The 13,548-nt window shown below is 43.8% G+C and overlaps 1 protein-coding gene across 3 annotated transcripts in view; it reads right to left on the bottom strand.

The window, feature by feature from the left end:
- Window positions 1–1,137: 1,137 nt before the first annotated feature.
- LOC144158616 (uncharacterized) overlaps window positions 1,138–13,548 on the bottom strand; it is a 256,142-nt gene continuing 243,731 nt past the window's right edge. For all 3 annotated transcript variants that reach the window (XM_077689629.1, XM_077689630.1, XM_077689631.1), the window contains one exon: window positions 1,138–12,256. In XM_077689629.1, coding sequence (XP_077545755.1) covers window positions 12,028–12,256 — 229 coding nt within the window. In that variant the 3' untranslated portion in view covers window positions 1,138–12,027. The remainder of the gene's footprint in view (window positions 12,257–13,548) is intronic.

The following is a 13,548-nucleotide window of genomic DNA, read 5'->3' as shown; positions in this document are numbered from 1 at the left end:
GGTGTGTGTAGGCATGCAGCTGTTAGCCGTAAGAGTGTGTCTTATTGTGGTCCCACTCATGTTGCATGCAGCCGTGCAATTGTGCGGAAAACAAGGAGTGGTGACGAAGGTGTAAGAGAATATCTAAGTTTTGGAGAATGGTAGCTTCGTGTCAACAGAGTTGTGAATGTGTTGGTGGAATTTTCAGCAAGGCTTTACCGAGTAAATGGCTTTCTTCTGTTAGGCCGAGTAAAAGTGAGGCCAAGCCGCTTTGCGAAGCTGGCTTGACTGAATTTGTGTCCTTTGTGCTTTGCACCGATAGACTGCTCCAAACACTGTGTTCGCGGCACTGTGTTAGTTTTAGGACTCCATAAAACGAAACGTATCCAGGAAAGCATTAGGGTGCATGCGGGGGTACATGCATGCACCCCCGCACGCATGTGTAGCTCTGTGGGTCTGTAATGCTGTACGAGTATTAGCAGTCCTACAATTGAGAAATCCCAGGGTAAGGCTTGTCGAATACACCTGTGCATGCAGGCCCACACATAGTAATCTCATTTGAAAGCTCAAGTGTCCTTTAAGAAATATTGTAATTTCCCACCTGCTTGTTATCAGCTGTAGATCATGTCAACTTGGGTGGTGATCTGTGAATTTTTCGTCATACCTCCGTGCCATAAAACCATTGCCTATACGGACTATCATTGATGCAGATTAACTTGCCAATTAAGGTAGCAGATACAGCTCTATGAGGCGGTAATTTTCAACGCTTTTATTAAAGCTGCGACTTAAGAGAATTTTTTAGATAGTTACTGATGTCACTGCCGAAATCCACTCATACGGTATGTCCCATAATAGAGGATTGCCCAAGCTGTTTTAACAAGAACCCATGGCGTTTTCAACAACCTGGCTTGCTTTGCAAAGCTTCTTGCATATCATCCGCACCACTTAACTCAGTAGCTTCGTTTCCTTACACTGATCGGGCGCATTTTTACCTGAAGTCCCCACCTCCATGTTCCTTCTAGCAAGAAAAATGCCGCAATTTCATCCCTGTCAGAACCCAGCTCCCACCTGCACATGCCAAGCTATCTGCAGCCCACTGCCAAGAAACAGACATTTGCAGATTTCAACACGCTCAAACAAGAAAGCAGACTGTGCTCATTTATTAAAAAATCTCAAAACCTTTATTCAACTGCAACAGTGTATGTAATTACAGAGCTTCAACGCGGCCGTAAACTGAATCTACAAATACACTGGTAACCGCGGAATGAGGAATGTGTCGAAGTGTTGTACAACCTAAGAGGGGCAAAAAAATAAAATATAAGGATGACAGGAAGTATCTATACTCTCCTAACAGGAGGGGCCACTCGTCAGTTCTCTACACAGGTAACATGGTACGCATGTATGCACCAGGGTACCGAACTTTCTCTCTTTCTGCTCCCTCCCACAGCTCCGTCGTGCGGTCGCCCCAATAATAACACTCCTGGGCACCAGGGGGAGCAACAAGTCCATTCGGCGAGGTGAGACGCAGAGCTTTGTGTCCGTCATGGTTATACAAAAATAGAAAAATACTCCGTGTCTCCCGCACCTCCTAAGGCACCTGCGCATTCGTCTTTGCATATTCGGTCATTGAGACACACACACGCGCGCCACCTGCACAGACGGGCACGGCGCCAGAGGCGAAGACGCTCTTCTTCGGCTTGCACTAGCCAACATTTGAGCCAACGAGCAAGCGCGCTGAAGAAAAGAGCTCTCTATTGCCCACACCGGCAGAACCATACCCAGTGCTTGTGAGAAACAAGTTTTCAGGAGTACACAATAGCAGCCAGAGCACATGTACAACAAAACACAGGACAGTAGCATATGCATCGAACCCACACCCATCCTGTACAAGTTGTGCCATTGGCAACAAAATCTGTGCAGAAGTGTCGGTAACTTAAGTGGGCATGGCCTTTCGTGACCTGTACATTGTTAACCTTGATGCAACCGAAGTTATTTCCAAATGGGATGACAGTTTCTTAGGAATTTGCCTAATTGCCGGAATCCGTGGCAGCATGCTTGGGCACTTCCAAAAACAGCAGGTCTGCATTATTAGTTCCTGCGCTGGTTTTTAAAATTTCTCAATTTGGGGAAAAACAAATTCAGTCTAAGGCAACAACCTGCATCATAATGCAGATTAGCATTATGACACTTAACCTGAGGACTGAGCAATATTTTTGTTCACTGCTGTTTCCTCGGTCTCTGATAATCATGCTTAGTGTTAATTCCTTTAACAAACTAAACCTACTCTTTTTTAAGTGTCAGCAAGCTAAGCATAGACAACAGCCCTCCAATTTACATGTTAGTGTGACACTTTTTCTACACTTCTGCGGCTGGATTTTATTTCGTATCACACTATCTTTCTCACACCTTAACTAGGCACAGCCGAAAAGAAAACTCTAGCTTTTGAACGTTAAAATTAGCAAACGTCCTAAACTCAACACAGCAGCAACAGCTACATCATGTTTTACAGCCACATTTTGTGCTTATAGAAACACAGATCTTCCACCATATTCTCAAACACATTAGCTTCAACAGATGAGAGAAGCTTCCTCACAGCACAGACACAGAACACAAGCTGTTGTAATACGGTGCATTGAACCAGATTGGTAGCATGGTCCAACGTGCAGCATGGTTTGTGACATGCAGAATATGCTAAGCTTTCGCAAGTCAATGATTTCATTACAAAGTGCCCACAATGGGCCACACCTTGGAGTGACAAATTAGCATAACATGGATAAGTATATTCCCACATTAACTCTCGCAACGTCAGGATTCCGCAACATGTTAAACACATCACAACACATCTGTCTTATGGAAACCTTAAAAAGAACTTTGGATAGAAAATAGACGTGTGCAAAGGTCACTCAAAAATTAACCTTTATCAATCAAATACTCCACAAAGATAGTAAAACGAACCCTATAAGTACACCTGCAAAAATCAAGCACAAGACAGATCAACGTAGCACGTTAGCTGAGCAGAAAAAGTCGATGTGAACAGTTCAGCCCATCGCTGCTGCGAAGCTGTCAGAACAAAAAAAATCACACACCCATTGAAAGCATTCAAATTGAAGGTTATTCAACCATACCCTTCAATTGTGCTGGCCGCCTGTGGCATGTTTTTGGGCCTTCTCTTGCATGCCACTCCATTTTGCAAAGGCCGATATTATCACACAAAACGCTAAGACAAAGTAACAAGGAACAAGCAACCATTCCAACAGTGTACACACAGTTTTGTTCAGGAGCAGCTTGCTTTTTGTATAAAGAAATTGTTTTTTTCATCAACAAGACAATTTAGAATTCGAAGAGAAGGCCTCGATATAATCACAATTTCGTGTTAATTGTGAAAAGCGTCTTACACTGTTGAACGGTTCACTCATCACGCTCGTATATGCCACAATCTATGAACAATGCCAATGCACAAAACTAGCGGTTGCATGAGTGTGGGCTCAGTTCTCACCGTTTAGTATTATGACATTATGTGCTATGTACAGGCTGCCATGAGTAGCACACAGGAAACAACGCACATGCACACCAACACACGCCCATGCATTCACACACACTTGCAGTCTATCACCAAGGAGTACAGCTTTGCGCCGAGTACATCTGGACACCCACCACAGTACGACCAGGATCAATTGCAGAAAAACAAAAAGGAGGGAAAGAGGACATAGCTATTATTTGCTGGGAGGCAATCTCCACCCTGCGACGATGAGTGCATGGTGGTGCGAGCTTTCAACTTTCGAACGACCAACCAGGGTGTTTTGTAGTTTCAGAACCTGGGGCAGAGTTCTTCCTCCACCGTGTAGTATATACAAGCGAGCACCGAGAACAACCTTATCACAAACACGTAGGCATCAGATAACGTATAATTCATGCGTGCAGGGGGCTGCTGTTAACGCCCGGAAGCCACACGTTAAGCTACACGGCGCACTCTGCTTTCACTTAGCCAAAGGGAGGCTTTTCTTCCTCTGTTAAACCAGAATCTACTCATTACTGGAATGCCACTCAATCGGCTCTCAAGCGTATCTTTCGAAGGTCTAAAACGAGTGATGCGGGTGTTGTTTTGGACATAATACAACGTCACCAACAAAACAGCATAAAAAAAGCAGAGCAAGTACTTCAAAGGCAGTGATGAACTTTGGAAGGAAATGATTAAGGTGTTTTTCGGACGTGTTACAATGTCACCAACCGAGTGGCATTGAAACAAAGCAACGCAAGTACTAGGAAGACAGTCGTGAACTTTGGAGGTGAACACTTAATTTTACTCGCAATTCTTTTTCTTTTCGTTCTGCGCGACTTTAATAAAATATTTTAAATGCTTCTACTAATTATAGGATTCCACGATTCACTTCCCAAGACAGCTTATGTACATATGTGGAGCCCATAATGAACTTCACTGGAAACTTCACTACTGTACAACAATAGGGCGCGTCTTTGAGCAGTTCGAAAGCATTAGTTTGGTTTACAAAAAAACAAATATCTAATTATTCTCTCTACAGTAGGTTGTCACATCAACTTCCTGAAATAGATCTGCAGTAGCTAGGCTACACAGTGTTTCCTAAATTCCATACAAATCATTTGATTATGTGGCGCACAAAAGCCCAGCCTATTACGTCGCAGAATGGCAGTTAGCATTGCTGTATGGCAGGATAACGTTTAAGACAGTTTGGATCTTCACCAAGTCCAATTGACAGTTTTGCTAGGAAAAGCAGTTGATCTAGCTGCATTTCATGCAGAGAAATACCTTGCTAGAATATCAAGAAATTTTTTTAACCACAAGGTAAGATTTAGCCACAAGGTAAGAAGTCCCATTGTACGATTTTGCTGCCCTCACTCTAACAATAACTTGAGTGTTCCTGATATCCTGTATAAGTTGTATTAGTACTTCATATCAGCAACAGACTCGATTACTTATTTAGGCATCTAAAAGAAAGGCTGTGAGAAGACCACACAGTGCTTTCATAACCCAATTGTATTGAACTACCCTGGTGTGCACAGTAGCTACTCATGTCAATGCACATAGCTACCTACATTGGCACTGCATTGTCAATGCACGACACTGAATTCACAATGCATTGTCAATGCACGTGCATTTTCTTTGTCAATGCGTATTGTCAATGCACGGCAGCTACTCATGTCCATACAGTTTGCATTTAAAAATGATAGAAGCTGAGCAACAGCTCAAAAAGAGACAAACAATGTGTCACATAGCACTGCCACGTAGAATGCAAAGGGCTGCGCATTGTCGAAGTGGCTTCAAGTAAACTGGTTGCGAGATTTGCAATGAAGTTTTCCTTTTATACTATGTAGCTATGTGCAAGCTTCGAGGACAAATGTTATTCAGAAGCAGTAACCAGAAACAATTCTTAAACCACATGCTTTCTCATTGGAAGTAGCCAATGGTTGAATACTCCCGAAGGTTCCTTCCATACACGTCAAGTAGGCGCTTAGGCACATCCCTGAGGTGTGATTAGTTGTGGTCACCACTCCGGTGCTTATATTCTAGTTGATTGCTCTGTCAAGATGTGTTTCGCAGCTTTTTCAGAGTGCTGAAAACTCTGTGCATGTTTTGCCGATTTAATCTTTTCATGCTCTCAACAACAAAAGAATACCTCAGCAGCTGAAAAATGACCGAATTCCACTCCGAGCAACAGGAGCAACATTTGCACAAAGACCCTTAATAACGAGAACATGCCTCAAGCCAACTCAGCACTGTTTTTGGAATTTAGACTGCGTTAACTAACACAAGTGTAACGTGACTTACACCAAAAGTAACTTCCACAGGTGTACATGCACTAACATTTAAAACATCCGGTTGGAATGAATGCAGTTGCTTCCTCAGAGTCCCTTTGTTGCATTATGTAACTCAGAGCCTTTCAAAAGGACAAACGCTCGCAGGATATTTTAAAATCACCAACTTAGAAGTTCACTGATTGGTTCAATCATGATGTGAGGATGCATTTGTCACCTACCTATTTATTGCTCTTCAAACACAAGAAGTGTCTTGCATATTTTTTACCTGTCATTTTTTACACTTGCATCTCGGGCAACTGTGGCCTAGTTTTAAAGAAGCCATGCATTGGTGAAACAACTTCAACATTTTTTTACCTGAAGAGTATCACGAGTGAGCAGCAAGTTGCAGTGCTCAATGCTGTAGCCTCAGACAGACTGGTCGGCTCTCGCTGAAGTGCGTGACAAATGCTCATGTAGGAGGTCCAGGATCAAACAAGCATTTTTATCAAAGTTCCGCAATATAGGCAGTTGCAGCTCTCGAGTAACGATAATTATGTGGTCAGTGAATAGTACCCAAGCCTGAAGTACGAGAGTATTTGTAACATTAAGAACCCATGATGACACCTTTACAAAAGGGCATAACTTCTGGCACTGAGCATTGCCTTATTTTTTTCTCTTTCTCTTTAAAACGATAATAACTACAGCAGTAAAACTTATTACTGAGGAAATACATCGAAGAAATTATAGTTTCAGTCACAGGCAGATGAAGCTGCTTTGTATTTGCCCATGGCAATGATAGAACACTAAAATTATTATTTCGGTAACACCCATCTAAACCTCGCAAGCCTGCAGGCATAACAAAGCTGCGAGAAAAGCAGTACGGTATGTACAAGGCATGAACATTATGTACAGAGCCCATTATTTAAGAGGCGGAGAAAGTAGCATTGCGTTCCTAGTTTTGTTGCCATAGTAGTTGGCGTTCTTTCCCTACATGTGAGCAATGTGTTGTAAACGTGCGCAAGCAATGCGCTAGCAGCATGCCTTGTAACGGGACGGATGATAAAAATGGGTTTGAAATAACGCAACTGAGAGAGCACAAAGAGAATGTAGTGTTCTTAGGCATAATGTGTTATTGTATGGCCTACGTAATTTTGCTGGCTTAAAAACAAAAGGAAAAAAAGCACATTTTCTGCAGAAAGTGCTGGCAAAAGTAAAAAAGAAGTCACTAATTGTGAAAGTGAAAAAACAGTAACATAGCTTGAGTAACATGTGGGCCTCAGTTGAGGAAAATAGCGTACGTCTGAGATGAAGACCAGGGCACAGAAATATTTCACGTGTGGTTCTAAGTTTCCATTGTCATTACCATCATCATAAGACATGGATGTCTAGTGCAGGGCTCAAGTTGCTTTCACTGACACCTTCACTAACAGTTTAGCCCCTCCCAGCCGGAAAAAAACGAATTTCAATTGGACATGTCCACAACACCATTGATCCAGTTGGAAACAACTGGAAGTGCAGTTGGCTCCATTTGAATCAATGGTGTTTTGGAGGTTGGAGGTCCAAGTGGACTTCCAATGGCTTTTTCGGCTGAGCTGCTATTATACACCAGTTGAATACACCCACTGTACCCAAAATTTGTCTTTTCACTAAGACTGCTAAGGTTACTTATCGTTATGCACCCATCCCATGCCAGTATTTCTCTTGATTTCTTGTTCTGACTTAAGCTTCAACTAAGCAATTGCCTTGTTTATATCTGTCTATCTCTCTAATAGTACACAACCACCTGATGCTACTGCCAATGTGCTCCCATTTACCATTAAGTTTTCCAAAACGAATCCTGAATAATTTTTCGCAGTTCAGCCACTCCTCGAAGATGACATCAGCTAATCTGAATTTGCTATGATAATCTGCAATTGACTCAGCCTAGCCTCCGGAACGCGTCATCTAAGCAAGCTTTGGATAACCTCATGAAGGTAATTTCTCCTTGACCTTGATTTATGATGCGGTAGCGGCCATAAACAAGAGCATTGGTCTTTCAATTCTTCAGCCCTACCGGCCAGAGACCTTGCATTTCTTGTTCCACTATTCTATTAAGGTTACACTATCATCTTAGCCAACATCCTTCACAGCCCTACTTGAACCTCCTCACTTCTCGAGATTACCAATGCCTTCACGACTACGCTCACCTCTGCCGATCCCCTATGCGAATAATTACCCTGCCTGAAACATAATGGCTGACCGGTTTTCCACTTGCACCGCTTCCCTCTCACACTCGCTAGAAAGGCAGCAAATTACTTCCGCAGGACTAAGCCAACTTAAGGCTGGTCACTGCGCACTCTATAGAGCAGCAGTTACAACCATTGCTGCTTTTAAAACTACATGTGGACTGGAAAAAGTGGCCAGGGCAATAAACAGAAACATGGCGACAGCTCCAGATTGGATCACGGCTCTCAGTCAAAGTCTTAAAAATTCAAATTTTGGAGGTTTAACCCGCCGAAGCTACACCTGCGTGCTGTAGTGGAGGGCTTTGGATTAACTTCGGCCACCTGGAAATCTATAATATGCACCAAATGCTCAACATGCGAGTGTTTTCGCTGCTCGCCTTTATCTGGAAAGTGGCCGCAGCAAGTGGTCAAGATTGAGTCACTTGGCTACGAATGTCAGCTCACGAGTCTCAGGCCGCAAACAAATCAAATAAAACTAGATGACACAGCTAGCGCCTCCACGCATCACCACTGGCCGGCGATGAATGCGATGGAAGTGTTTAAAACGAGAACTAGGGTCCTGCTCTCTAACCTCTGTAGGAGTCACTGAATGGCAGCCATGTTAAAGTAAAGGCATAGTATGTCTAGCTGTTCCCTCACCATGAAAGAGTAAAGCTACTGCAGTTAAAACACGGATTGACAAAGTAAAGAATCATGCTAGTTAAAATATTGAATGGAAAGCGGCTTCTTTGTGCATCATACAGACGACTTTGGAGGACCGGAACATGTCTGTCAACAGATTATTAACAGTGAACCACTGCTATAGGGTGTATCAAGAGCCCAATTTCAGTTTTTGAACTTGCAAAAAACTGGGGTAAGCTAATACTCCCAAAAGTAAAAGTAACAACATCCTCCCAGATTAAGTTACCTTTCATAATAGTTCTTAATTGAAGTGAGTTTGTCTTCATTCAGTTCATCATACCCGTGTTCAGAACTTCTCTTTTATGTGCAGAGCACTTTAGGGGCTTGCCTTGTCATCATCGCTCGGTCGCTGGACCCAAGTAGAGCCACACGGCGTTCCGTCTTGCGGCGTAACCCAGAGGCTCCAAAAGCCAAGCGGTTTATATCGTCATAAGCATTCGAGACTCTTGAACCGCTGGCATTTGTCATACATCTCCCCATTGTTTAGTGCAAAGAAAACTGCAGGTACATTTGAGTCAAAATATACGTAATTAACCGGCAGCTCCCGCATTCATTTAGTTAGGAATGGCCGTTGGGTAGGTTTTTACGATAGTAAGCGAGAAAAAGTGGCAAGCAAAGCCAGCGTATGCGGGAGAAAAAGCAAGCACAGCAAGAACAGAACCCCCGCTGGCACAGTTTCAGGCACGGGGTGCACGAGCACTACAAAGGCAGGAAATTTGAATTGCATTGGGTGGTAGCTGTGAGCAGATAATGGCACTACAGCCCATTACGGCGAATCACTGCTCGGCACTTTTGACAGCTTTCACATTGAGTGGAACAGCATTAATTTTTGTTTCATTTGTGACGCAATGAAATTCACGGCCGCAAAATTTAGTCTCTGCCTTGGGCAAATACGAGTGATCGGGAGTATTAACAAAAAAACATGAAGAGCTGAATATTTCATGGAGGCGAAAGGAATGAGTCATTTATGATGCGGTAGCTGCCATAAACAAGAGCATTGGTCTTTCAATTCTTCAGCATTTGCTGAATTTGCTGCTGATTTAGCTACTGAACGCAGCAGCAGAAGTTGCTACAAGTGCACAAAGTGGTCTCTTGATTGAAGTGAGCACCCGGAACTGAAGGTTTTTAGTGTTATAGCAATTTCGCCTAAACGTGCCACATTCATTCACTGCAATTTGGTCATTTTTCTCAACTTTTGCCAGCACTTTTACTTGGACTGCAACGCAGAATTGTGATTGACGAAAAGCATACTAAGCCCATTGACACTTCCAGCTCCATGCTAAAGCATGGCCTCTTCATCTTTCTTCTACTGCAGATCCACCGGATACTTATCATTTCCAGTGACATTTTCTTACGCGACATTTCAGTTGAACTGCTAGAACAATAGATCTAAGGCAAATACTACTTGGGTGACATACCCTTTTATTCCCCAACATCATTAGCAAGCCCATCAGCATTCTTGCTGCTCCTGAATGCTGATTCGGACACCTCCTTGCCACAGAATGTTTGCAGTGATGCATAAGCATTTTTTCCTCCATTCTGGAGACCATCAGGTAAGACTTCATCGGGATAAAAACTGTTTGCCACTGTCTATTTTCTACACAATGCACAAATATGAGCACTTCCTTTTTTCTAATCCTCGCGTGCTTTCTTACACTAGTGCAATGAGTTATTGCAGAGATTAACTATGTGGGCTCTAACCAAAGAAATGGAGAGCTTTTACGAGGTTTGCGTCCACTTTGTTTCCTGAAACAGTGCAGACGCATTGTTCTTTGAGCTAAACGATTAGTGTGGGGCTTACAGATCAGTGGCAAGCTCAGCCTTGCAGGCTAGGTTACGTGTCCACCATAGTCGATGCCACAGCAGGCCATCTGGTTTTATCTCGCGCATTGTTGGAAGAGTAACCGTAGGACCAGCCCTTAGTAGCCAAGTGAGCCAAGTGAACTTGACCAACTCAGCGTCTATAAGTTTCCGTCGAATGATGACCTTCTAGAGAACCTGCCCTGCACAAAGACCATCATCACAGTCTGCACCAGCTGATGGAAGACACGTCGCACGACCTTTCTCCAAGAGAGCAAGATGCAGACATAACACATTCTTGTAGTCAAACACCATCGACTTTGCAGACAAACCACTCAAAACACCCTTTACAGGTGTTGATCAATTGTGACATTCATTTGGGTGCATTGGATTTGGGCCAATGTGTGTCACGCAACACAACACCACTCGAAAAGCACGGACCGATGGGTGCACATCGATATTTATCACCGCGGCACTTGTGCTTGTGTCAGAAATTATTCCCTGGAGATAATCTGGAAATGTAGGGAAGCAACGGCCAACAATATTGCGCAACAATGTAATGCATGCAGATGTAATGAACATTATTGCGCATGTATTTCCCCACAGTAATGTTGCAACGTATCGCTCAAAATGATCCCGTTCCAGCAACACCTTCCTCGACTGAGCAGGCTTTCCACAGTCGTATCCTGGAATCAGCAGATCACGATGAATTTCGGTGAAAGTGGTCCGTGCTTAACACATTGAATATTTTGGGCCACACGTTTCTTACACTTTTTTGCTTGTAATATCATGCCGTACATTTCAGATTTGTATGTTACAAGCACCCACAGTCCAGTCTTCTGCTTTTTCAGTATGGTGAACTGACCCTTACGCAAAGCCAGAGACAGGAGCCAGGACCTATTTTTGTCACAAAAGTAAAGCAGCCTGAATGAATTTTTCGCATGCGACAGTCGAGCTCGCTGTGTTTCTCGAAAATACAAGCATAGCTCAACTGCACGCTGTCAGATATGCGCCAGTACAGAAGAACACAGTACAGGGCATTTTCTGGCCTTGGCAAACACTGCTCCAGGTTGCAAATCTGCTTTGTAAGCCCCTCACTTATCGGGCATGTTCACCAACATGCAGGTCCAACTAGCTTTCGGTATTTGTTCATGCTTCTATTGTACTAAAAGATATCATAGTTCAAGGTAAATAAAGGTGCTCGCCACTTCTACAACATTAAAATAAATTGCAGCAGAAGAGCAACAATTCTATAAGGCTAAAAACCATTGTAACAAAAAGACACCCACTGAATAAAAACAAAAGGCTCACACATTATCCCTTTCCTTATATCTCAATTGGGAGATCATCGCCCTCTCTTATTGGTCCACAGAAGTTCATCGTAAACATGCCTAAAAATATCAACGTGGACCATGACAGCCCTCACTAGGTAGCAGGTCAGGGGTGTCACAGTGGTGTAACAAAAATAGATCCTGACTCCCCTCCTTCCTGGCTCACATGATTGCGCTGCCTGTGGCATGCACAGAGTGCACAGAAATGCAGCATTGTCGGCTCACTGGGGCGTGAAAGATCAGTGCCGCCCAATGAGACAGGCGGCCACCGCGAGGACAACAATGGCCGTTGCGGACGTGAGGGAGGACGCGGCCGCGCACAGGCTGGACCCGTAGTAGTAGTTGTCGCAGTGATGTCCAACGAACTCCAACGTCTGCTGGATGATGCTCTCGATGAGAGCATTGCGGTCCGTGCTGCATTTAACCTGGACGGCCGTGCGCAAGCAGTGGGCGTAGTCCCCGAAGGCACTGCGTCAAACGGGGAGGAAGGATCAATTAGATTAGAAGGAAGGTTGCGACACGAAACTTCTGGTCTCTTTAACTTGCCTGCCCAGAGTAGCTTTTAGTAGGCTTGTGCGAATATTCAAGCGCTTCGAATATCCGAACGAATATCACAGTATTTGAATTCGCTTCGGCTCGAATTTACAATTTCCGATATTTCAAAGTATTCGGGGTGAACGAATATCAAGACTGCGTTTGAATACTATGAAGAGTTTCGGTTTCGTTAGGCAAGCCACTGACCATGTGCCACTGACATCAGGCCTACATCTTAACTACATGTGGAGCCAAGACAAGCTAAGCCACATTCCGAGCGTTGTCGTAGCCATCGTACGTGCGCACGTTCGTCAAGGTAGTCAAGGCTCCCGTTCCATCGTTTCAAACAATGAAACAATAACCAAACAATTCGCTTGGTTACCGTGTGGCAAGCTTGCAGTGAGCAGGTGTTGAGCGCACTCCACTCGTGAACTTCAGTGTGCATCAGTTGCTTCAATCAGCCAAGTGACATGGCCAATGCGTCCACGGGTGCCATCCCGATATTGAACTTTTTTGTGAAGATCCCGCCAGGCCCGGAAGCTCAGTGTCTCAGTGACAGCAAGCTCAGCGACACCTGACAACTACCTATTCAAATTCGCTTTGAAAGTATTCGGCCCCAAGGACTATTCGCTTTGAATTTACTTCAAACTAAAATATCTCTATTCGCATAAGCATAGTTTTCAGCTGTTCCTGCGCAGGCCAAAGCTGACGTTTCATAGCAATTTTATGGGCAAAAAAATACGGAGCTGCTTTGGTGCATTTCTGAGCAGTTGAAAACGGCAAATGAAAACGGCTTGAATATGTCGGGACTGTTAACTTTGAAGCGACTAACCATGATATGCCCACCTCCTGATGCCATGATGTGGCTTTCACGAAACTCACTAGCACAATGATGACCACAAGCTGCAATGCATACCCGACATGAGAAAGTTTGCCATGAACAAGACAACATGCAGCACACCAACAACACGAATCAGCTGTGATGCAATGCCCCAATATGCCTAAAACTCAAAAACATCTGCAATACCACCTACAGCCATCCATTTATGTCCATCACTTACTGGGAATGACAGACACAGAAGCAGACTACAACAAAGCCTTGTATCACAATAAGAATGTTGACCCCAACATTCTTTTTCGATTAAAAAACTTTTAACTAACAGAGCTCAATCCATACCTGCTAACAAGCTTGAATCAGACATTGTTCTGTCAAGTCAGGGGTACCA

This window comes from Haemaphysalis longicornis, unplaced genomic scaffold (assembly GCF_048455015.1).
Source record: "Haemaphysalis longicornis isolate Haplotype H1 unplaced genomic scaffold, Haemaphysalis longicornis Haplotype H1 scaffold_10, whole genome shotgun sequence".
In the NCBI taxonomy this organism is placed as follows: domain Eukaryota; kingdom Metazoa; phylum Arthropoda; class Arachnida; order Ixodida; family Ixodidae; genus Haemaphysalis; species Haemaphysalis longicornis.
Note: the sequence above shows the minus strand (reverse complement) of the source record. Positions and strands in the feature narration are given on the sequence as shown.